At 42.7% G+C, this 24448-nt stretch overlaps 1 protein-coding gene across 2 annotated transcripts in view; it reads right to left on the reverse strand.

The window, feature by feature from the left end:
- Nucleotides 1–13431: 13431 nt before the first annotated feature.
- The window catches only part of LOC144768711 (serine protease 27-like), a 244491-nt gene continuing 233474 nt past the window's right edge, over nt 13432–24448 (reverse strand). For both annotated transcript variants that reach the window (XM_078652581.1, XM_078652582.1), the window contains 2 exons: nt 17018–17157; nt 13432–13925 (listed from right to left, as the gene is read on the reverse strand). In XM_078652581.1, the coding sequence (XP_078508707.1) occupies nt 13590–13925; nt 17018–17157 (476 nt within the window). In that variant the 3' untranslated portion in view covers nt 13432–13589. The remainder of the gene's footprint in view (nt 13926–17017; nt 17158–24448) is intronic.

Genomic DNA, 24448 nt, shown 5'->3' on the forward strand with positions numbered 1-24448 from the left:
GCACACAGCACTGTTTCTCTTCAAGCGGGGGGACACAGCACACAGCATAAAAGTCCCTTAGTCCTCTTCTTAGCAGAAACAGCAAACTGCAGGTCAATCCCAGACACACAGCAAGGGCAGCACTTCTCCTCAGTCTTCTTTCAGCTGTTCTCTTTGGCAGGGATTCCTTCTTGATCACAAAGTTTCCTAGTCTAAAGATGAGGCATTTCAGCTCTGATATTTATACCCCAGAAGTCTTTGTTCTTCATGTGTGAGGGGTCCTGGACCCAGTCCAAACCATTTCTGGGCGCACTCTGCCAAGGCACATCCCCTTCCTTTGTGAGGAGAAATATCTTTATTTCTACCTTGTTATTTTTTTTTATTTGTGCTGCATTCTGCAGCACACACAGAGCGAGGAAAGTCCTTCTCAGGATTGTTTTTGTGCTGGAGGGTGTCCCTTCCTGCACAAAAAACAATCCAGCTTACAAAGCAGGCACTCTTGCACCATGATGCAAAGGTGGCTGTGTTGGCGCCAGGCAGCACATTGTGCGCCAGTGCTGGAAAACGACAGGAGTGCGCCACATACTTTTAAGTACGGGGCATTATTGCCCTTTATGAATCACGCAGCATCATTTGTTAATAAATATCCCTCTCAGTTTGTGGCGGGTCAGCATTTAATTTAATGAGATTTCCGTTTTCCTTATCTGAACATTTTACAATTCTTTTCTGTCGTTTTGTCCCGCTTATGTCTTACTTTTTCTCCCTCCTACATTTTTATTTTTTTTGCTCTCTCTCTGAATTAGGGTCGTTTTTCACCGAAAGCTCTTGTGGCTTAGAACTCTTATGACTTAGAACCTCACTAACACTGATTATATTTATACAGAAAAAAGTCCTGGGAAAAAAGAAAAACCTGCAGAATTCACTGCTTTCTGTACCAATTCCCCTTGTCATATAGCTACTGTTTATCTTTATAATGTGTTAAGTTAGCATAGGCTCATTAAATGTTTAAACGCCATTTTTCCTTTTGCTGCTTCTGCACACGACACTTAATTGTTGATTTAGCTTTCAACCTAGTAGTTTGTTGTGGTTTACATGAGAATAATATGTTATTGCACTGATATCAGCTTTGCTTAATAAACCATGTCTGTACAGAGAGTGCTGAAGCTTCAGGAATAACACGATACAGAATTGTTATGAGGTCTGATCTCCGCGCCTTCATAATAATAATAATAATCCACATTTGTAAAGCGCACAATCACCCGTAAGGGTCTCTAGGCGCTGGGGGCCGTCGGGAAGATTAAGCAAGCTATGGCCCAGAGTCACATGGTGCTGGGCTAACCTGCCGCCGGAGCAGGGGATCGAACCCTGATCCCCAGATTCCAGCATCAGTTGCCCTGGCCGCGGCGCCACACCTCTCCCTCATAGACATAACATAAGTGCAGCTTCTGCTAACTTTAGGCTTTAGGCGGGTTTTATATTGCTTTGCTTGAAGCACACAAACACACTTGATGCTGTTCGCATGCAGAGAGCGGTTGGAAGCAGATATGATCTCTTCATACTAAGATCTTGAGGTATGGGCCCGCCCTGCTAAAACCCAAAGAGACCTTCTAATATATTAAAATAATATAACAGTTAGGGAGGGTGAGAATTATGTGTGGTTAGCACTTATTCATTTCAGCATAAAAGCATGCTGTCACCGTTTGCTTTCTATGGACTAGTAACCATGCTGATAGCATTGCTTCTGATAATATGTTTCCTTGTATTATCTAAGATACTGCGCTTGAGAAAACGTCATTAGTAAATAAATATTTCAAATGTGCACGTGTCCTCATTTACTCCACGTTCTGGGTTGAAATGATTGTATAACAAAAGAGTGTTCATGTGTTCCCCGTATCCTGAGGTATTGTAAGTTCATGTTCTGGTTTGTCTAAACATTGGGAGTTTGTTATGACCAATGAGACACTGTAGCTAGCCTGGTAAGGGGTTTTGGGTACTGAGGTGAGTTTTGGGTCACCCTAATTCACTGAGGTTCCAAATCTCTATGCACAGTTCTGTGGGAGAATGGAAACCCTGCTACATGGCGCCCATACGTTGGTGGTCTTATATCATGACACTTGAGTAGTATATCATTCAATCCTTAACCCCTTCACTATCGTTTCTGGAAAATGGTAGTGTCGGAAAAACCTACCTATTTTTGAAATAGGTCTTTTCAAGCTTGAATCTATCTTAAACGGTTTCTTTGAATTACTACCCAGTTGTGCTACAAAGTTTACTTTGTTTTTCTGTAGTTCCGGTGTAATCATGGCACAGGCTGTGGACATCCCGCAGCATAGTCCCATTGCGGTGCGCAACCATTTACAGACTTTCCAAGTCCCAGTTGATGGCTTAGCTGTGATTTTAGTGGTGTGTGCAGATACGGCATACCCTTACGAGCTGTTTTATTCGTGGGTAACGTTTCCGGCAGTGGACGCAAATTCTGGTGTGTTCCACACCTACACCCCCTCGCCTGTACCGGCTGAATATACACCGTACAGGGCACTGGAAATACCTATTGATCATTGGCAGCATCGTGTTTGGTTTGGTGGCGCCCTACCCCATTCTTTATCCGCTGCGAGGTTAGGTCCTTTGTCCATTCCAGGTACAAATTGGCCTGCTTTGGCTGGATTTACCCCTCACCCGAATCATGTCCCTTAGCGGATATTTGTAGATTACATGTTGTTTCGATTGCCGTGATTCGCGCGCTAGGGCAATACATAGGTCGTCATCTCCCGGGTGGTCCCCCGGGGGGTCCGGCTGTTCAAACGGAACATGGCGGTTTGCAACTCAATCCAGTTATGGTCAATCCAGTTTTTGGTAAGCGCCCCGATGATAAATATGAGTTTCCTTTCTGGCTTGCTGAGAAATTTGACCAGCTGGAAGCTGTGTTTCCGAAATCAACTCCTGCTGATAAACATAGAATGTTGACGATTACTTTACCTAAGGATTTAACTCCCGAACTCGTTGACTGTGAAAGTTGGGGGAAAACTTTTGCGGCTGTTTGTGCGAGGTGTTTTGGCACCCCATCTATGTCTGTACTGCCTACGATCGTTAAACGTGTTCAAGTTGATCACGGACCGGAAGCAGCGGTTGAATTGGGCATGCGCCTATGTGGTTCTTTTGACATAGTTAGCGATCTCATACTCTCTAATATAAAGGGGGATGCAGTGAACTTTCAGGTGTCAAATACATTGGCGGCTCTACCCGATGCCGAAAGACCCCGACAGTTAGCAAAGATAGTTGTGGCCGCATATAAAACTATTGGTCGCACAAGTAAAGGTCTGAAGTATTTTGCAGTTAAGGAGAAAAAACAACCACCAGGGCAGTCTGCTGAGGCAGATGCCCAGCCCAAGACCAAAAAACAAAATTGGCCTAAAAAACAGAATCAGGGGAAGCAGAAACAGCAGACTCAAGAATCATATCCTGCGGTTCAAGTACCTGCGCCGACTGAGAGAGTTTATGACTTGCACGATCGCGCGACGATTAAATCACCTGATCGATTTCAGGTTTCTGATCAACGCTCTCCTCGTTCCTTTCAGGACTCATCGGCTCCGAAGACCGGTGGTGGAGGAGGCGGAAGGGGCAGGGGTGGTCAGCAAGGATGCGGCCAACCCCGCCAGACAGACGGCACAGGGAAGCAGGAGGATTCGACGCCAAAGAGACCGCAGTTTGCGAAAAAGAAAGTCGCAGCCTTAACAGCGCATCGATATGCCACAGATAGTGAGAACGCGGCTTCGGAATCTGACGTGGGCTCTGACCTTGCTGGACAGCGCGGCGAAGATTACCATAGTGAGAGAGGCCCTGCGTCCACTACTGAGGGTGACAGCGACTGATGTCTACGTTGTAATAGAAACAGCCGATACAAGACTTGCTCCCCCTGATAGACTTTATGAAATTGTCCTGTTAATAGAAGGTGACATACAACGTACCATCAAAGGGGTGTTATGGGAAAATCTTTCTTCTACGTATGACATTTTGGTTTCGGAGGCTGACTGGCCCCCACCTTTTGTGCTCGCGGCGCCGCGAGGGGAGGAGGTGATCCTCCCCAGTTTCGTGAACACTGTCTCGAAAGAGCATGCGCAGCATTTTGCAGAAGAGTGGGCTCGGGCTCTCGCACCGGCTCTGTACCATAACCAATGTGGTTGGGATAAATTGTCCCCGAGCCACGAAATTCCTTTGCGGTCTCAGCCGCAGCCTCAACCTCAATATCCCATTAGACGTGAAGCCAAGGCTTCCGTCGCGACGATCCTTGAACAATTGGAATATAAAGGTGTTATTGAAACATGTGTGTCACCGATGAATAACCCTCTTTTACTGTGACCAAGCCTGACGGATCGTATCGTTTGGTATTGGATTACCGGCATTTGAACTCGCATTGCCGTAACTGTGCAGTACAGAATACACACGGCTCTGCCCTGGTGGATAGTCTAGTGCGAAAGCGTTTTAAAACAACGCTTGACATTTCCAACAGTTTCTATGCCCACAGATTGGATAGCTTAAGCTCCAAATGGACCAGTTTTACGTCCGCTGGGGAACAAAAACAATTCCGGCGGCTCCCAATGGGCTATAAGAATAGTCCTGGTATATTTAAAGCCCACATAGTCTCTCTTTTGGAGAGGATCAACCCAGATGCTTGCTCGTATGTGGATGACATATATCTCACAGACGACGAAATTTGGGAGCATCTGTGTCGAGTAAATTCGATTATTTGTAACTTTGCGGACATGGGTTACAAATTTAACTTTGCAAAATCGCACACTGCTGAGTACACAGTGTTGTTCCTGGGCTATGAGCTCAACAATGAAGGTAGAGGTTTGGCTCCTCACTTCTTGGAGAAATGCACACAGTTGCGCGCTCCTATAACACTGAAAAAATTACAGTCTTTACTGGGTTTTCTGAATTTCGGAAGGACATACATTCCGGAATATGCCCAGCGTATCAAGCCTTTGTATGCTTTGATACAAACCAACTTTTTCCAAATCATGCGGGCTGTCTGAGCATTCAGCCATTTTGCAATCCTTGCAGGCTGATCTACTGGCTTCTAAATTTCTATTGACTCGTGATAACCACACCAACCTGGTGATAAGAATCATTCCTGGGACGGTGGGTTTCACGTACCTAACTTTTAATGAAGGTGACACAGTACCTATTGCTTACAAGTCACACTTGTACACTTCGGCTGAAATACGGTTTCCCACTGTGGAAAAGGTTTTAACAGCTGTGCAGATGGCAATTCTTAAGGAATGAGCTCTGTCACAGGGGAAACGCATGTTGGTTGTTACACCCTGTCCTCATTTGGAGGCAGTCACGAAAGTCAGTGTACCAAATTCAAAAGCTTTGCACCCTAGGTGGATTCAATGGGCTGCGTCCTTGACGTCCACGGATGTCACGTTTATTTTTGACGCCTCATTACGGTCGCATGAGTACTTGCAGTATGAGTTCGTTCATCCTGCTCCTCTAGCTATGCGACCTTTGGAGGACTTCCATTGCATCATTTACACTGATGGTTCGGCGCAGGTTGCGCATGGCTCTAAACACGCCTACGTTTCTGCATGCGCCATTGTGGTCGGCGCCATGGTGAACGATGAGTTCCAGTCCCAGGCAGTTCACACGCAGCCTCTGGGGGACTGCACCGCACAATTGGCAGAGCTTCGTGCTCTCTTACTAGCGTTGGAGTACGCGGATCCTAGTGTAACTACTCTTATTGTGAGTGATTCTTACTACTGGGTCCATTTTTACAACGAAAACTTGTTCTTTTGGATTCAAAATGATTTTCGTGATTCCAAGGGTAGCACAATAAAACACAAGATGATCTGGGTTCGAGTGGCGGAGCTTAAGGCTACGTTGCCACTCGTTTTTGTAATTCATACTCTCGGCCATCAGCGTGTTGGAGTCCACGCTGTCGGTAACTCGCTTGCTGATGAAGCAGCGAAATCAACGGTTTCTACATACTTAGTTGCGGCAGTTACTCGGTCCAAAAGTAAGATTGATAGTGACATCTTGGCGGTTGTTGCTGCCACTGAGAAGGGAGGTAAACATCCTACGGGGTTCCCTTTGAAGTACACATACCACTTAAGTCCCGAAAAGGTTCCTTTTGTGAAAATTCCTGATGTTGGTGAACGTTTAATTCCCAACACGGATGGCAGGGCTGACTTGATTACAGCGGCACATGAAGGTGTGGCGTCTGCGCATGCGGGCGTCTCGGCCACTGTAACTCAATTACAACAACGTTTCTGGTGGCGGGGACTGTACAAACAGACGCGTGATTATGTTCTTCTTTGTGACATTTGCCAGCAGATTAAACCTTCGACTGCTGCGCGTCCGCCACAGACACAGTTGTACATTTCTAATAAACCACTAGGTTGTGTTTATTTAGATCACTGCGGTCCTTTTTCCTCTGATACTGCGTATAAGTACATCTTAGTAGCAGTTGATTCATGCACACGCTTTGTGTGGGTATGGCCCCATCGCAGCGCTGATTCACGGACTGTCATTAGAGATTTGCGTGTCTTTGTAGGGATTTTTGCCTGTGGTACCTTCCATTCGGATCAGGGTCCGGCTTTCGCCTCTAAGGCGTATAAGGATGCCATGACTTCGTTGGGGGTCCAAGTCAAGTTTTCGTCTCCCTACAGACCTGAGGGTAATAGTGTGGTGGAGCGAATGAACCGTGATTTAAAGCATTCTTTGACAGCTCGAGTTATAGGCACTGGCAGAACCTGGCTGGCCCACCTCAATGGCGTGCAGCGTGCTCTTAATAATCTCCCTAGAAGGTCTCTGGGTGGGCGGATCCCATACGAAATGCTTTGTGGCATCAAGATGTACGTCCCTGACCTTGACGGTCTAGACTGCGTGGCTCGCACCACAACCTTTGACGTAGATGAACATTGCAATGTTTTACAGGATCTACAAGAGACCAGAGACAGTCTTGCAAAGGAACATTTGCCCTCCACATCGGATGTTGCGTTGCAGATCCCGGTAGCCGGCTGGCTACCCCAAGTTGGAGAACTGGTTCGAGAGAAGATCGAAAACAAGAAAGAATTTGGTCCTTCCTATCGAGCTCCGGTTCCAGTCCTTGGAGTGAAGGGCACAAGAACAGTCATTTTACCACCACTTCCTGGTCGTAAGGAAAACAGGTTTATCTCAATTGACAATGTCAAGATACACAGAGTGGCCGATTCTTCTTAGCATGACACCGGCAGTTTCCTGTCCTTCCATTGTGAGAAATTCAGTTTTGGCCACTGCTTCTAATCCTGAAACTGAAGTGGCCATCGAATTACCTGCACTTTCCAGTCCTTTATTAAGTACTTTGCCTGGTACTGACCCTGATGAAATAGACTACACTTACCCCACTGACTTATCCATGCCTGACCTGCAAGCACGTTTAGCCAGAGAATACAGATTTTCATTTGACACTGTTTCCATTGCCTCGATGAAACCCTCACGTTTTGCAGTCTATGCCAGCTTCTTTAAAAAAAAAAATTTGATTCCCCCTTGGACATATATTTGGCTGGTGCTTTTTTCAATTTACCTTTTTATGTCATTTGGGTTTGTGTTTTATTTTTTCCGCATTGTGAATGGACACTATGTCGAGGAAAGAACCTGCATTCGACATCTCAATGGAACTTTGGCCCCCCCTTTCCTCATCACATTCTGCACACAGACTGAAAAGAGACTTGACATTTGTTAACATCACTGCTTGGCCTGTCATTGATGGGATAGTGTGGGATGCCGTTAGATTTCAAATTCATGGCCCTATTGAGGTTGTTAATGTCCCTAATGTGCTTAGAGTTAATATGGGGAATGTAGTGAAACAAAACATACGTTCTGATGATTGGGATGTTCAGGCCGTAGAGTCTTTGTTTTCTGATTTGAAATACTATGCTGCCTTTGATGCTGAAGATTTGTACTTAGAATCTGCTAATTATGGTGATTTGTTTTGCTTTCAACATTTTGGCATCACTTCTTGCATAAAACGACTTCCAGGAGGAATACTGTTAATTATACGCAATGGGAGCATTGCCCCGCTCCTAGACAAGGCAGTTCAAGTACTTTTTTGAAAAAATTCACCTATATTACTGACTTCAATCAGTTTAATCCCAAGTCCTTTTATTTCAAAATGACACAGAAGCCTATGTCCAAGGTTAGACTTACCGATACCAAATTATTGTACTCAAAGTCCTTTCTTGATCAGCTGGCTGTTGGCGGCTATGAATTGTGGAAGGAAACTATTGACCTTAAATCAGTTTGGGGTTCTAAAAGCTGGCAGGTACAAGGCACTGAGGCTTTGCACCGTGCATGTCTCATCCTGAATCATATGTTGTTTTTGAATTCCACTATTTCACAGACAACGTGCTTTGGATTGGCTACTTCTAAAAAATTGAATACTCCAACCATCCCTGAGTTAGAGGAATATTCTGGATGGAGTAATTTTACTCAGATTTCGATTAGGGACTTACAGACCCTGTTGCTGAATTCATCCTTTAACATCTCCAGTATAGATCCTAGAGGTTGGCTGATGTGGCACAAAAGTGCTGATTCATGCCAGCACCGTTTTCTGGGTTTGTCTGATGGTTTTACACTGGTTAGACCTGATCCACGTTTTGAAACTGAACATTCTGTCACGACTGACTCAGTGGGCAAATTATGTCAGAATTGGCTGAAACATTCTAAATTGTCTGCAGTTAAATTACATCTTGCGAAGCTGAATGATGATGTAGATTTAAATGATTTCATAAAAGGCCCGGCTAGTGGTAGATCAAAAAGGTGGATATATGCTATTTACAATGAAATCTGGAAGACATCACAGATTGAGGCGGCAACACGCCTTAGAGCTATAGATCAAGCTAATCTAGAAAAAGTGCTTGCTGTAGCGGACAATAGTATTAACATGCTTTCTTCCCGCATTTACACGTTAGATAATATTGTGTCTTCTGTTGTGGACATTGTGCAGGATGAAGTATCTGTATTGTACCATGGTCAGAATCAATTGCGCTCTATCATGCAATTTGCGTGGACCCTGCAAACATTGAAATCTGGCAAGGTGCCATGGACCTACATGAATGTCTCTTCTCTTTTTGCCCCCTTTAATTTAACTGACAAGCAGCGCTTGCTCTCCATGCGAGATGCTTCCTTTTCAATGTTACATATTGAAAGATTAGAGTCATTGCCTTTTTCTGTGGCAGAGGCCACTACTGCAACGTGGCTTATCCACGGTTTAATAACGTTGCCTTTTGCTTTGTATAAGTTTACGAATTGTATGCGATATGTTGCCATTGGGCGATATGAACCCTTAGGTAGTGGTTTCCTTCATGAAGTGTGGTCCCTTCCTTTCACTTACAGATGTTTGAAAGATGGACAAGAGGTTTATCTGAATGGGCAGGAGTGCACAGAGACACCAGATCATTCATTAATGTGTAGGCACATACAATTACACGGTTCTTGCAACCAGGACCGACCAAATTTAGCCTGTGTTTTAAAAGGAACGCCAGTTCCAGCTATCATCCCGACATTTACCTTATTGGTAAACGGAAGTTATTTACTTTTAAATAATGAAGATTGTTGCGGGTTAATTAAAGGTGTTGCTTATGTGGTAACCGTAACTGAGCGTGTAGTTTGCTGCAGAAATGTCCGGTACCCACCCACACATGAAAATAGGGATGTTTCCATCTGGCCACGCATCCCAACCTTGACAGCAGAGTTCAACGGCATGAGCAGAATAAGAGCTCTATTGTCCCAGAAAGAAGTGGCCTTGAGTTCGGCTCGGGAAACTTTCGTGCTTCACATAGCTAACACCCGGACTGAGGTTCAGGCCCTTTTAAATACTGATTTACCGTTGCATTTCAGCGAGATGGTTCATTCTATCTTTAACGCGTCCTCCACAACTGGGCTGGCGCATTTTTTTAAAATAGTTAGCAGCGGCCTTGTAACTTCATTTGAAAAAATATTTGGAGTCATCCCTGCTTTCTTCCATTCCCTTTTTTCGAGTTTATTTGGTGGATTCCCGGTTTTACTGGCACTAGCGGCAGGTGTTCTAGTGGTTGTTTACTTCATTAAATATGGATGCCCCACATGTGGAAAGAGCCGCCCAGCCCCTTCTGGCGCTGTTTCGCACCCGGATGCTTGAGTACTATGGCACGCTGCCGCTTGCGATTTTAAGCACGGCATATTGATTATCGTTTCGGTTTTCCTACTTCACCTGTGTCCAGCCTGTGTTTCATTGCCTAAGCTGTGATTTTGACTGGGCCATTGATTTGTGTCTCTGCGGACCGGTTTCTCCTGACATCGACTTTAATCAGCTAATGAGTCCCGTCGTTACTCACGAGTTGGTTTGTACTGGCGAAAGGATTATGGCCTTAGCAGCGATGCATGGACTAATGGGTCCTTGGAACATTCTCGCAGCAGCGCAAGATTTCTTGGCACTGAGCTTTCTTGAAAACCCACCGAGTTGTCCTCTGATGGTAATAGAGGCTCCGGTACTAGGAGAACACGTATGTTCTTTTCCGCTTTTGAACTGGATGGCTGAACTGTTTTCAGATGAAGACGGTGATTTCATGTTGGAGGCTGTTGCTGCATATTTTTCATATTCGGTCTTGCCTTAACTACCTTTATTGGTTTATGATGATGCCACCTTTTTCTTTGCATTTTTTCACCTCCCAGTCCTATTGACTTGAGTGCTGTTGAACACTAAAATTGACATTTTGAATTTTTGGTTTTGTTCATGTAGTTTTTTCCATCACTTATTAAGATTATAACGTTGTTCATCGTTCTTGAACTCTGCTTTCATGAAGTTGCCCTTATCTTATCTTATCTTATCCGTGCTCGGATCATGGGGGGGTGTCTTATAGCTACTGTTTATCTTTATAATGTGTTAAGTTAGCATAGGCTCATTAAATGTTTAAACGCCATTTTTCCTTTTGCTGCTTCTGCACACGACACTTAATTGTTGATTTAGCTTTCAACCTAGTAGTTCGTTGTGGTTTACATGAGAATAATATGTTATTGCTCTGATATCAGCTTTGCTTAATAAACCATGTCTGTACAGAGAGTGCTGAAGCTTCAGGAATAACATGATACAGAATTGTTATGAGGTCTGATCTCCGCGCCTTCATAGACATAACATAAGTGCAGCTTCTGCCAACTTTAGGCTTTAGGCGGGTTTTATATTGCTTTGCTTGAAGCACACAAACACACTTGATGCGGTTCGCATGCAGAGAGCGGTTGGAAGCAGATGTGATCTCTTCATACTAAGATCTTGAGGTATGGGCCCGCCCTGCTAAAACCCAAAGAGACCTTCTAATATATTAAAATAATATAACAGTTAGGGAGGGTGAGAATTATGTGTGGTTAGCACTTATTCATTTCAGCATAATAGCATGCTGTCACCGTTTGCTTTCTATGGACTAGTAGCCATGCTGATAGCTTTGCTTCTGATAAAATGTTTCCTTGTATTATCTAAGATACTGCACTTGAGAAAACGTCATTAGTAAATAAATATTTCAAATGTGCACGTGTCCTCATTTACGCCACGTTCTGGGTTGAAATGATTGTATAACAAAAGAGTGTTCATGTGTTCCACGTATCCTGAGGTATTGTAAGTTCATGTTCTGGTTTGTCTATACATTGGGAGTTTGTTATTACCAATGAGACACTGTAGCTAGCCTGGTAAGGGGTTTTGGGTACTGAGGTGAGTTTTGGGTCACCCTAATTCATGAGGTTCCAAATCTCTATGCACAGTTCTGTGGGAGAACGGAAACCCTGCTACACCATGTTATGCTTAATTCGGTAGAAACCTCACTCTGAGGTACCAGGACTTTGTGAGTGATGTATGTACCTCACCCCCACCCCCATCCTGCCCACTTGTAATCAGGGCCTCTAAGTCATTAAGGTGTGCATGTGGCCCCATGTTAATCAGATATTACTATGTTACAATTTCTAAATTAGTTTCCCCTTACTGGAAAAAATACAATATAAACAACAAAATGTTTGGCCACTAACCTAGGATTTTCTGATTGTCACATTCTATGTGAGGATAGGACAGCTAAAATGATTTTTCAAGTTGGGCGCCATAGAACCAGAGTGAGAAGATGGCATCGAGGTGTTAAAATCCCGGGTTCTAATCACAGTTTTGGCTCCAGACCAAAAATAAACTGTGCAGTTCTTAGCAAATCACTTTGATCTACCTGGTCCTAAAGCATAAAAAAAGTTCAATGTAAATAAAATGTGTAAAGTCTGACATGTCACACAATGCCCTGAACTGCCTCCTAACTCGCCTACTTAACATTCAGTATTGGTAATGTGCTAGGTAAAGACCAATTCATACTGTGTGAATTATGTTATCAAGTTAAAAATATAAATATAAACATGGAAGCATTCAAATATACTAATAAAAACGCCCCCGAGGAAGCCTACATAATTGAAAACCATGAAACAGGTATCTGTAGGTTTCCACTACTGTCCGAGCAGGTAACTGAATACTAAACTAACTGAAAGGGGGGGTAACAGTGAACCACATCTACCATGATGCATTGGGGAGGACTGATGCAAATCACTAGAGTGGAGCCACACCTCTAGATATGTTTCCCAAACTGTTTTTTGTCAGGAATCTCCAGGACTAGTGGTGGGGCTCTAGCTGCCATGCGCGGGACTCATTTTATAGGCACTGGGACTAGCAGGCCCAGGCAAGTAATGTTGTTGCTACTAAAGATAGTATGCGTTGCAAGTCAGAATTTGTCCTATTATGCGCTAAGTGTGTGGTTCCAGATAAAAACAATAGATAACACCTTGTTAATACTAAAGTCAGAAAATCCTTTTTTCTGCCTGATGGGAGGACCATTTGCTAATTATTTGCATTGAACTTTTCTTTACATGCAAGTAGGAAGAGGGTTGGCTCTTGACGTATGCTCCCTCTCAACCTATTATCTTTTCCATTCTGTCTTTGAAACTCTTTGAAACCAACTAAGAAGAAATCCAGGATTACGGTACTGTTAGATCAGCAGGTGCAGTGGCACCAGGGTCCAGGGTTGAGAGGGCCCCTCTGCACCCCAATGGTGGCTGCCTTTAACTACCCTCTAGCGAGGGGCATGGGAGCCCCGTTTCCTTGTTTGTGATTGGGCCCATTGTAGAGTTAAAGATGGTGATAAACCTGTATCAGACGTGAACATTAAAACAAAACTGGCTGACAAGTGTATTTACAACTGCTGACAGACCAAGGTAGCATCTTTACTCTGACCCTGATGTGAGGTAGCATAGAGGTTACCCTGGAAAGACCTTTCCAAGTGTGGTATTTCTGCATTTGGTGATGGGTTTACCGGTCCTTGTATATAGTCACACATTTTTCATCCAACTCCCACATTCTTTAGTGTGAACTGTTCTAATTAAAGTTATGAAATAAGGAAATTTTTTCATCATTAAGTTAGCCCATGCCATTTTTTAATACAATCTACTGGGAAGCAAGATTTCTGAGATGCTGCCATCAAGGTGGGGATCGGTTGCCTGTGCATTGGTGAAATAAATCAGTTTCTTGGAAGGTGGTCCTCTGCAGAGCAGGTCTGAGATACTCTTGAAGTGACGCACACCTATGATGTGAAGTAAAACACAGCAGCAAACCATAGGGCACAATGTAGCACATGGAAGAGAAAGGATGCACGTGGCACCCAGCTGTTGTTCTTAGAGGCCACTGTAGTAGTGGAGCCAACATGAGTTGTAATTGATTGAGGTACGCCATAGGTCGTGGTATTCACTGTTGAGGCATTAATGCCCGGGGCATTTTGGGTTATCCAGTTGATATAGACTGAGACGCGGGTGTAGACCCCAGGGTAATTAGCCTGAGCACATCCACTCCCCCAGCTCACAATTCCAACAAGAATCCAGGCGTTGGTAAATTTGCACACCAAGGGACCGCCCGAATCTCCCTGCAATAAGAAAGGGATACAATTAGAGTTGGGTGAAATTCACATTACACCAGCGTCATTTTCTAAATTTTATATGACGGTTGTTACACGAAATCCCCGAAATTACACTATTACACCAAATTATGCCACGTCTGCAGCAAACTTTTAGCACGAGACCACAGCAACAATACAATCTTCAGAAAGCAAGGAGCTGTTGTTTGTGGCACTTGTGATTTTGCTCTATTTCTCTTAAGCACAAAATGCGTCTTTGCATCTACAATAGACACGTTTCACACTAAAATATAGCTCTAAATGCCAGTTTTACATTTTGTGTAACTCTTCAAATAATTTTTGCATAGTTATCCAAAAGCAAATTAGACAAATTTAACAAACACCTAATTGCAAGGACGTCACTCGCATTCTCCACACCCTGACCTCCTGCTTTACGCATGTCAGATCTCCAGAGCAGTTTGCCAACCCATTCTCCCATTGTCAGTATCAGCTGATCTCTGAAACAATTCTTTGTAGCTCAAAGCTACCTGAACCCTAAAAGTTCATCATGTAAAGATACAAATCAATTTTAATAAAAATAATCTTTATTGTGTGATTAATTAAAATCTTTGCAATTGGACAATAAAAACAAGAAGGAGAAAAATACATGAATAAAGCATTTAGTAAAGCAATTTAAAAAAAACTTTTAGAAAGGTTAAAAAAAAGAGAAAGAAGAACCATGCGGGTGGGACAGTACAATGCTTCAGAGAAAAAGGTCTTTCATGATCAATTGTCACTTTGGTTATCAGAGGAAAATAGTCTTGAAGAGCAGAGGCCGTTCACGCTAAGACAAATTCAATTACTAACCGCTGGGTTTAGGGCCGTGATGACTAATTTCATAAAGCGCACTAGCCTGCATGCTAGTTGGATGTCTAAAGCAATTTTGCATAAGTGGTCTCAGGAGCAAGGCTTCTGGGAGACTTACTGATATAATGCAGCCCTCCCACAAGCTCCTGTAGCAGACACAGGAGAATGTGTAGACTCAAAGTTAGGACACAGTTAACCATATTTGGAAGGAAATCAAGTTTCAAATACAGCAGTAGAAGTGAACAGTGGTATTTAGGGATGTGGGTCAGTAGTGACTGTGTACAGAGACTCCAATAGACTACAAGATTAAAAAATCACGTTCAGGGAGTAGAGAATTCTCCTATCTGGCCCCCTTTTACTGGAGCTGCATTGGAGCCCTAGCATTGTGCTTCCATAGCCGTGTGTTTTGTACGACAGTACAATACTGAGGTGAAATGCTATTGGGCTTTTAAATTGGAAGTTTACAGGGCTCTTAATTTATACGTTTACGATAAAGTGTAAGAGTCTTGTGAATCTAGGAATCCGTTGATCCCTATTCATGTCATTACTAAGTTGCCTTGACCACGGCCAGACCTGGCAAACAGCTCGGCTGGCCCCCGGAGAGTGCTAATGGAAAGCACCACTCCCGTCTCACCATGACGCTTTTGTTACAGGGGCCCAAAGCCAATATTTCTGCTACAAAAACAGCCCCGCAGGGGTCCATAACTGGCCCCCACCCTGGCAGCCCACCGGGGAAACGACCGGTGACCGCAACAGCCAGTCCAGCCCTGGCCTTGACTGCCCAAGCACATATACCTACCAGTAATTAATTAAATGCCCTGTTTTCATCACCACAGACTGATCTGTTATTGGGTAGCAATCCTCATTGTTCTAATAACTAGGAGACAACACAGGATTTGTGATCAATTGGGGAATCCAAACAGCACATGTTCAGTGCTACATAGTTTCTCAGTTTAGCTACTGTATTTAATTGTGATCTTTTATTGCTTTTTCAATAAGCCCTTTTTTTGTTCCTATGTTTATTCTAGATACCCATATCTCTTAGGCTTTGTTAAAGTGTTGTTTTGTATGCAAAATGATGTATCTTTAGTCCAGCAGTCTTAAAGGTGCTATGTGGCTAGGCCTACACTGCTCAGCTGAGATACTAGGCCTCGGTAGAATTAAATTATGCCGGTGTTTTTTGCATAATTTTGGGTTATGCTTGTTACACAAAATTCCCCAAATAATGGCACGTTGTGTAATTATGCTGCCATTCATGGTAAAACATATTACAGAAGCTTGGGAACAACGCAATTAACCAGAAGGATTGAAGCAGTTCTTTACGGCACTGTTTTTTTTGTTTGCTATTATTTAAGTGGAAAATGTGACCTTGAGTTAAAAAAATGAAACGAGGACACATTTTATGCCAACATATAGTGATACATATTGGATTTGCATTTCCTGTAACTACACGCAATTTTCCATAATTTTCTTGAAATTTTACGTAATTATGTGAATGCAAATTATGCAAATTTTGCACACCCTTATGAGATATTTTATTTGTTTATTTATTTGAGGGTTCGTATAGCGCCAGAATCGACTCCGAGGAGTATCTCTGCGCTTTTGTGGAAGCGATACAAATGTGCAGCGGAGAATATGGAATATTTTTATTAAAAACAAAACAAAATAGTTTTAAGCAATTTCCTAAAGGCTAAATGATTAGAGCATTCTCTTAAAGGGAGGGGAAGTTCATTCCAGCATTTTGGTCTCAGGTACGATAGAGATTTTCCTCCTAATCTCACTCTCCTAATTCTAGGGACAGACAGAAGATGGTGAGTGTTGGATCTCAAAGATCTTGATGGATGATAGGGGATATATTTTTCTGCCAAATATCCAGGGCCAAGGTTAAATAGCGCTTTGTGAATGATACAACAAATTTAAAATGTTATCCACTGGCGTATTGGAAGCCAGTGGAGTTTTAAGAGAAGAGATACTCTGGAGAGTCAAGGCAACTTGTATGGCCACCTGATCTTTGCAAACTAGAGTCTGATAGGAGCAAAATTGATCATGGCAGGAAGTCCCTTCTCTCTCTGAATGCCAAATCCTCCATCTGTGCCAAGGGTAGTTTATTTACCCCCATATGTGCAGTGGTTCATGGTTTTGGTACAGTTGTAACCATGGGCAAATCAAACACATCTTATAAGATTGGCTGAGAGAAAGAAATCATTGTTGGCATGAGCAAAGAAGATAGAGTGAGTTGGGCATGGTTTCTTAACCTGGCAAGCATCCTTTCCGCCCACTGTGTATCCAGCACATATCATGTCATATAGTATATCAGAGTACGACGTCTTGCATGTTGCAGTGGGAACGATAGGCACTGACACCTCCTGGAGATACCAGGGATAAGGCAGAGTGTCTGTAGAGAAAATGAAAAAAATGATTGCATCTTTAGTTACCCAAAGCAATTTTCCTTCAAATGTTTCACACATAGACCCTATTCATTTTTTTCAAGCCAATTTCTGTGTATTCAAATGTTTTTTCACAATAAGACATAGCATACCAACTAACCAATAACCATTTATAACCCATTTCCCCCCTTCAACATCATCCCCTGGCCGCTGCATTGGGAGAAGTCCACTCAATAATTGCTCTCACCAGCTCGATCTATTCAGTAGAACTACTTTATTATACACCCCTGAGACATGTGAAAATTGTAGTTCCTGCTCTTCAATATTGTGTGGTGCTAAGATTCTCTTTCCCCATCCTCATTATGCTAATAATTTTAGATCCTTTAGCGCAAAGGCACAAAGCAAGCATTTTCGAGTTTCATGCAATGGACGATAAAAGGGTTCCATACATTCAAAAGCTTGGATTCTGTACCTATCAAGTTATGTGCATGTTTTCCATCACTAGTATCTGCCACATTCTGTGGAACTGTAGAGCAATCACAACATTTTTCCAATGTGTAGTGTGATCAGTATTTTTGTGGCCCATAACATCTGTAATAGCAGTACATAGGTTAACTTGCTCCTACCCTCCAAATTGCAGGGGGGGGGCTCCTACCAAAGTCAAAACTCTGTTCCTCATGGTGTGGTCAAATGAGCTGCAATGTGATTGAATTGTTTGATTAATGTTAACTCCCTTTTACCTGTGAGACAACTACAAAGGTCTATCCACAGGAGAAATGGTAAGAATGGCCCAGTGCTCCACCAGTTGGTAGCAAAAGAGGATGGTTAGGTACTGAAGAATAGGGAGTTAGAATACCCGTTTTTAGATTTGCTCAGACCATGCGCCCATATTTCATTTTGAAGGATTGACGGAGTTCTAGTGGTTTAGGAGAGAGTTGTAACAGCAGAGAAGTGAGTATCAATAGGCTCGGGCATTGCAGTGGCTTATGCTTAGCTTGTTGTGTTTTTGTGGAGATTTTGTGGTGTTTTGCAGAGATGTTTTGAATGCTGTGTCGGTCTGATGCTTAATGCAGAGAAGTTGAAGTTATTAGCAGGGCAGAAAAGGCCTAAGATCCAGGATGGTAATAAAAAGTGCAGAATATACTATATTGTAATTGTCTGCTAAGTTTTCGTGGTGCTCGTTATGAGACATTGTTGACTGCATTATTGAGATAGGGACATTTATCTTTGCATTAATGTGAGGTGTGGTTGGTATAGGGAATCCTGGTGCATAGCTGAAAACTGTACTAATCTAGGTGAAACCCAGCAGGTCAAGGTTTCATTTGAGTGTGAATTAGAGTAGGCTGAAAGGTGCTGTATCGTAATCTTTCTTTTGTGTTTGAATACTATTGAATCTTTAGTGGAGCATACAAGTTATTTGTTGAAATTGCTTTACGTTTTGTGTTGCGTGCTTAGCATGGAGAAGAGAGAGTTTGTGAAATTGTAAAGGAGGACGAGCTGCTGCGAGGGATGAGATTGACTTTACCGTATGCCAAACTGAGATTGGTTGATAGGCGTGGAGACGCGCTTTTATTGGTTGTCGATGACATAGAGTGCTGTGCTGTTATTGGCTGTTGTTGCCGAAAGAGAATTGTGGGTAAATAATTATTTCCTGGTTCGGAACAGATTTCCTATCATATCATATAATCTTTATTTCGATCACTTAAGATCATAAAAGACATTTGCAAATAAAAATACGCAACCCAGCCATTTGGGGGTGACAAACATGATTAGATATAAAATAAATAAAAACATGCATTGTTCTATTAAAAAATACTAAAATTCATATTGGTTAAAAAAGAGCATAAAACTAATTTCCAATAAGGGACCCTACTTCTAACTAATTTAAAACCTAAGGAAGTACAAACATTAATAAGCACAATTATTCGGGATGAGTTATTGGCAAATATTTACAAATTCATGCAGCATTGTATATTAGGTCGAGATATATATATATATATATATATATATATAAAAAAGGGAAAAAGAGATCACCAGCATTTTACAGAGAGCAACCCAGCATCTATGCAACTTGGTGCTAGCAACAAAATATTAACATTTGCATATCTATATATTTTATCTTTTAACCGTTGTTGTGACGGCCTTATTCATCTTTGACATTTTTTCACGAATTAGCCACATCCAACGTAGAAATTTGGCAACTGCTATTACACACGGTACTTCAGTATTGTTTAATAAAATTCTCATAGCAATAGCGCTACTCCTAACACCCATATTTCTACATAGTGGTTGGAACCATTTTCTCTGTGATGCCCGATACTCTGGGCTAACAAATAAAATATATGGATATGTCTCCTCACCCTCTAAACACAGCTTGCACATACAGTTATTTACTATATGCCATTTACATGTGAATGCATTTACAGGTAACAAACCTACCCGAAATTGAAAATATAGGCGTCTGTCCCTAGGTTTGGTGATGGTATCTCAAAAATGCTCATAGAGAGGATGGGGTTTAAACTCTAGAAATTTGCCTGTCAGGGAAGTGGACTCTTAGGTAAGTAGACTGTTCCTCTCCACCGTGGACCAATATAGACTTTTCAATTAATTTTGTGAAGGGAATTGTTGACCCTCTGGGTCATCCTACAAGTGTTGAACTCCCATACCAATCAGCGTTGTTTTGATATTTTGCAACCACTTAATTTTACATGAGGTGTCAATAACTCGAGGGTAGTCCATAATCTACGCCAGTACGCAATTGGACGAAATTTGGCGACTTCAACCAGTCTACTGCAACCTAGTTTCGTGGTGAGCCTCAACTAGGCCTACCAGTGCTAGGGGGTCGCCCTTCTCTGCAAAAGTCCTCAGACCAATAGAATAGAAGTTGGTATGGAAACTGAAATATAAAACAAAGTACTTTTATTAACATCAAGAGGTGGAACTACATTCACACAACACCCTTCGGTAGTGTATGAAGTAGCACACTGAACAGACAGAACATGGTCCTTTTATACCCACACAGGGGCTCAGAAGAAGGTGGTACAAGTACAGAAGAGTAGGTTTACATGTAGAAATGCACAGTCAGCAGTAGGGCGGAGCTTAGCAGTTTGCTAATTACTGTAAAAATACATTGACAGTTACAGACTAAGACATATGTGAACAGTTGCAGTGTTTTCTGCGCAATTGCAGAGTAGCATAGTCGAAAAATAATCTGTCCATTTGCAGAGTACAAGAGTAAACAACAGCAAGGAAGTACAGAGCACATGGTGAGCACATGGCAGACAAGATGGCTGCCGAATACAAGATGCCTTCTGCTAAATGCTAACTCCGATCACTGCCAAATTACAACACTAGGTCATAGAAACCTGACTGCAAAGGGGTACATTATGGTAAGCCAATTACATTTCACACAAATCTGTTCTGCACCAAGGCTAGTGGCCTCAGATCATCGAAACCCCATAGCTCTGCGCCATAAGTTACAGAGGTGATAACCTTAGTATTGTAAATCTGGAGTAGTGGATAAATAGGGCGGGTTAATGACAGCTTGTGTTCTTTCAACAATGCACCAGCGAGGTGACCATGCTTTAAGGCCATAGTTTCTATCTGGGGCTTCCAACCAAGTGTATTCCCTATTGTGATCCCCAGATAATTAAAAGCATCTGTTTGATCTAGGTGTACTCCATTACCTACACCATTTCTTTAATGGCCCGCTGCTTGTGGAGGACCATAAACTTGGTTTTACTAGCATTTATCTCCAGCCCATGCTCCCTACAGAATCCCTCAAACCTGTTCAAGGCCCTCTGCAAACCACACTGGTTTTAGAAATAATTAGAGTATTGTCTGCAAACATAAGTATAGGTGTTCTTGCACCTGCAAGGGATAGTGCATTGGTTGGGAACGTAGAGAAATAAGCTAAAACTCTATTAATAAACAATTAAAGTAATGTTGACGCCAAAACACACCCCTGCCGACCCCCTTTAGATACGGGGAATTGGTTGGTCACATTGCCCTGGGTACTCCAACGTACTTGTGCATAATTCTCTGTGTACAGGTGTAGCACAACAGATAGCAATTCTGCAGGCATAACTAGTTCCTTACAAACCCTCCTGAGATTATTTCGAGACACCAAATCAAAAGCGGATTTTAGATCCACAAAGGCGGTATAAATAGTACCACCAGCCGGCACAACAACACGGCAATATATTAGAACAAGCCTAAAAACCTGATCTACTGTGCTTACATTGATGCGAAATCCTGCCTGAAATGGAGACAATATATTCTTATCATCAGTCCAGTCTAATATTCTATTGAGTTCCATTCTTCTGTTATTTTTTTGGATGGCATCTATGAGACTGATTGGTCGATAATTGCCTGGGCAGGAACGATCACCTTTTTTATATATCGGTAAAATCTCGGCACCCTTCCAGGAAGTGGGAATCGGTGCACCACTAGAAGTTGCGTTCGCTAATATAAGTATATACTCTAGCCAGAGAACCCTATCCTTTTGAAACAAGTCGCCCGTACGCCATTAGGGTCTGGAGCTCTACCACTGGCAAACGAACCCAGCGCTGTTTCTACTTCTCCCATTGCAAATTGTAATACAGTGGCACAGGTTGGTGCAGTGTAGACATCCTCATTTTCACCCTCTGCCCCTAGGGCAAATTGTGATGCATAATGACACACCCACACCTCTAGTGCTACATGGTTGTGGGGCACGGGTGCTTGTCCCCCTCTCCCCCATTTTACCTTTTGCCAAAAGGACTTTTGGTTCCTCCCTTTGCTTGCCTCATAAAGGTCCGCCCATTTCTGCTCATCCCAGTCCGTTTTTGCTTAGTGCATTACTGATTTATACTTCTTCCGGGCAAGCTTAACTAGACCACAATTGTTTTGTTTAATAGCAACTGCCAATAATTTAAAGGCTGCCCTACAGTTCTTATTATACAAGTGGCATTTTTGCTCTTCTGTTTATTAATGCCCCTATCTGGTTTTAGGAAAAAAGTCCTAAGATTACAAAATAGTTCTTCATGCAGATCCGTAATTCTATAGTTTAGCTCGGGCTTTTTGGTAATAGCTTGTAGCTCTCCCAGTGTTTTTGAAACTGCAGTTCTTATACCCACGAGTGCTTGCTCATTACTCACTATCTTGTCCCATTTTAGCCATCTCATGTTATTGCATAACTGAACCTCTCCAGTAATACATAGCTGGACCGTGATTGGTGGTTGGGCTATACCCATGGTTTACATATTTAGTAAAAGAGGATTATGGTCACTTTCATCTCTCTCCAGAATCTTCATATCATTAATTAAGAACCAATATTCCAGATTGAGAAGTATATAGTCAATTCGGCTTGAGTTTACACCATTATTAAATGTGTCGGCTCCCTGTTTGTCAGTGGGTGAGCGACCATTTATAGTTCTAAGCCCCCTCTCCATACACAATGCTTTCATTTGAAGAGTTGCCGCCGTCCACCGTTTTATTGGTGGCAGCTCTAGGATGGAAACACTCCATAACATGTCTTCCTCATCGGTCAATTTAATATCTTCATTATCAAGGGGTTGAAAGGTAGTATTAAAATCCCCTGCAATAATTAGGCTTGGGACACCGGTCAATTCCCCCCCCCAAAGTCGTCTAAGATGTCAACTGTGTTAGACTGTCTACCGCCACTAAGACCCAGTGCATAAACATTAACAATAATTATGCGTGTGTTGGAATTAGCCTTTAGACAGATGGTCATAATATCTGGGCTGTCAATCGTGGTCGTACATATCCTAAAAGGCAAATTCTGCTTGACCCATATGGTTAGACCCCCTGACCGTCTGCCCTTTTGCCCTTGCATTGGTGGTTTATAAAAATGTAGGTATCCTAACCGATCTATTGGTTTGGTAGACCAGGTCTCCTGAAATACACAAATCTCATTCTGCTCAATTAGTTCCTGCCAGTCCATTGATTCTATCTTAAACTGCAGCCCTGCAATATTCCAGGACAAATAGAATAATAATGCAGGTGTGATTGGTTTTGTCATTTCTATAACACCAGTCTGCTCACAGAGTTGATCATTTCTTTCTTTCTTATTCGATTGTACAATATGGGGCACGATTATCCCAGTATTACTCTCGGGAGCAGGTTGTTGGGAGAATTCGTCAATCACACTGGCCTAAGCCACTAAGGGAAGAAAACCTATTCTCTAATATTACTCCCATGTATCCAAAATTACCCAATGTGTCATGTTTTGCGGCACTATCCATCGCGTGTGCACTCATTCCGCCAACTTTGGGATTCAATATATATGATGGTTTAACGCCTTAACCGCAGCAGTTTTTCTGCCGCGGTGCTGGCGTTCTAAAGGGTGGGCAGGGCTGCGTCGGCTGTTGGCCAACGGCAGCACTAGGGAGGTAGTACTGCCGTCGGCCAATGGCCGACGGCAGCACGGATTGGGTTAAAGAAGAATGCATAAGGAAATGCTCTAATTTTGGTGCCACCCCCTGTAGTCCAACTCCTTTAATCTACAAGAAATCTATGATTAAAGCGGTTATTAAAGTTTAAAACCACGCAATCTCCCGCCAGCGTTTTCTGACCTGGTCCCAAACACTCTACTCTTCTAGCCATTATAAGTTGCCTAGCGAGCGAGTCCCCCAGAATATCTCCTGTATTTACTTGGTGGGTAAGCCAATGCAAAGACTTATTCAACAATTGGGCAGTTGATTCTGCCTGATCCTCTCGCAATGGAGGGATATTTCCTAATATTAATACAAGCAGGGATGATGCCTCAGGGAGGATTAATGGATGATACGCATCGTGGGATTGCCTTGGAACTCCCCCACTATGTGCAGCATCAGCCCTCCTCTGCCCCACCTGCGGTGGTAGTCCAGTACTTGAACCCTCTCCTGTTGTTTTAGCTGTTGGGTTTATCCGTGAATTGGGTTTTGGGTTTACGTTCCAACCCTGTTTCCCCTTATTTACACTTGAAACAGAATTATATGCACCGGGACTAGAACCCGGTATAATGGGTTGTTCCTTTGAGGGACCACTTATTGCGTATATCACTAGAGTATCAGAATCGTCAGCTACTACAGGGTCTACTAGTTCACAATAACATTTTCTAGCATTAGGGGGTAATCTATTTAACCTTTCAATTTGTGACAATTTCTTCACAATTAACAATAATTTGCTTAGTAAGGGCTTTAATAGTACAGTAACTAGTGTCTCAAGCCTTTACCATTGTTCGGAGTCACAATCAGGGACCAACTGAGTATATATGCTCTTGTTAGGCATGGGCTGCAATGCTGGACCTTGTGCGGC

Source organism: Lissotriton helveticus, chromosome 7 (assembly GCF_964261635.1).
Source record: "Lissotriton helveticus chromosome 7, aLisHel1.1, whole genome shotgun sequence".
Classification (NCBI taxonomy): Eukaryota; Metazoa; Chordata; class Amphibia; order Caudata; family Salamandridae; genus Lissotriton; species Lissotriton helveticus.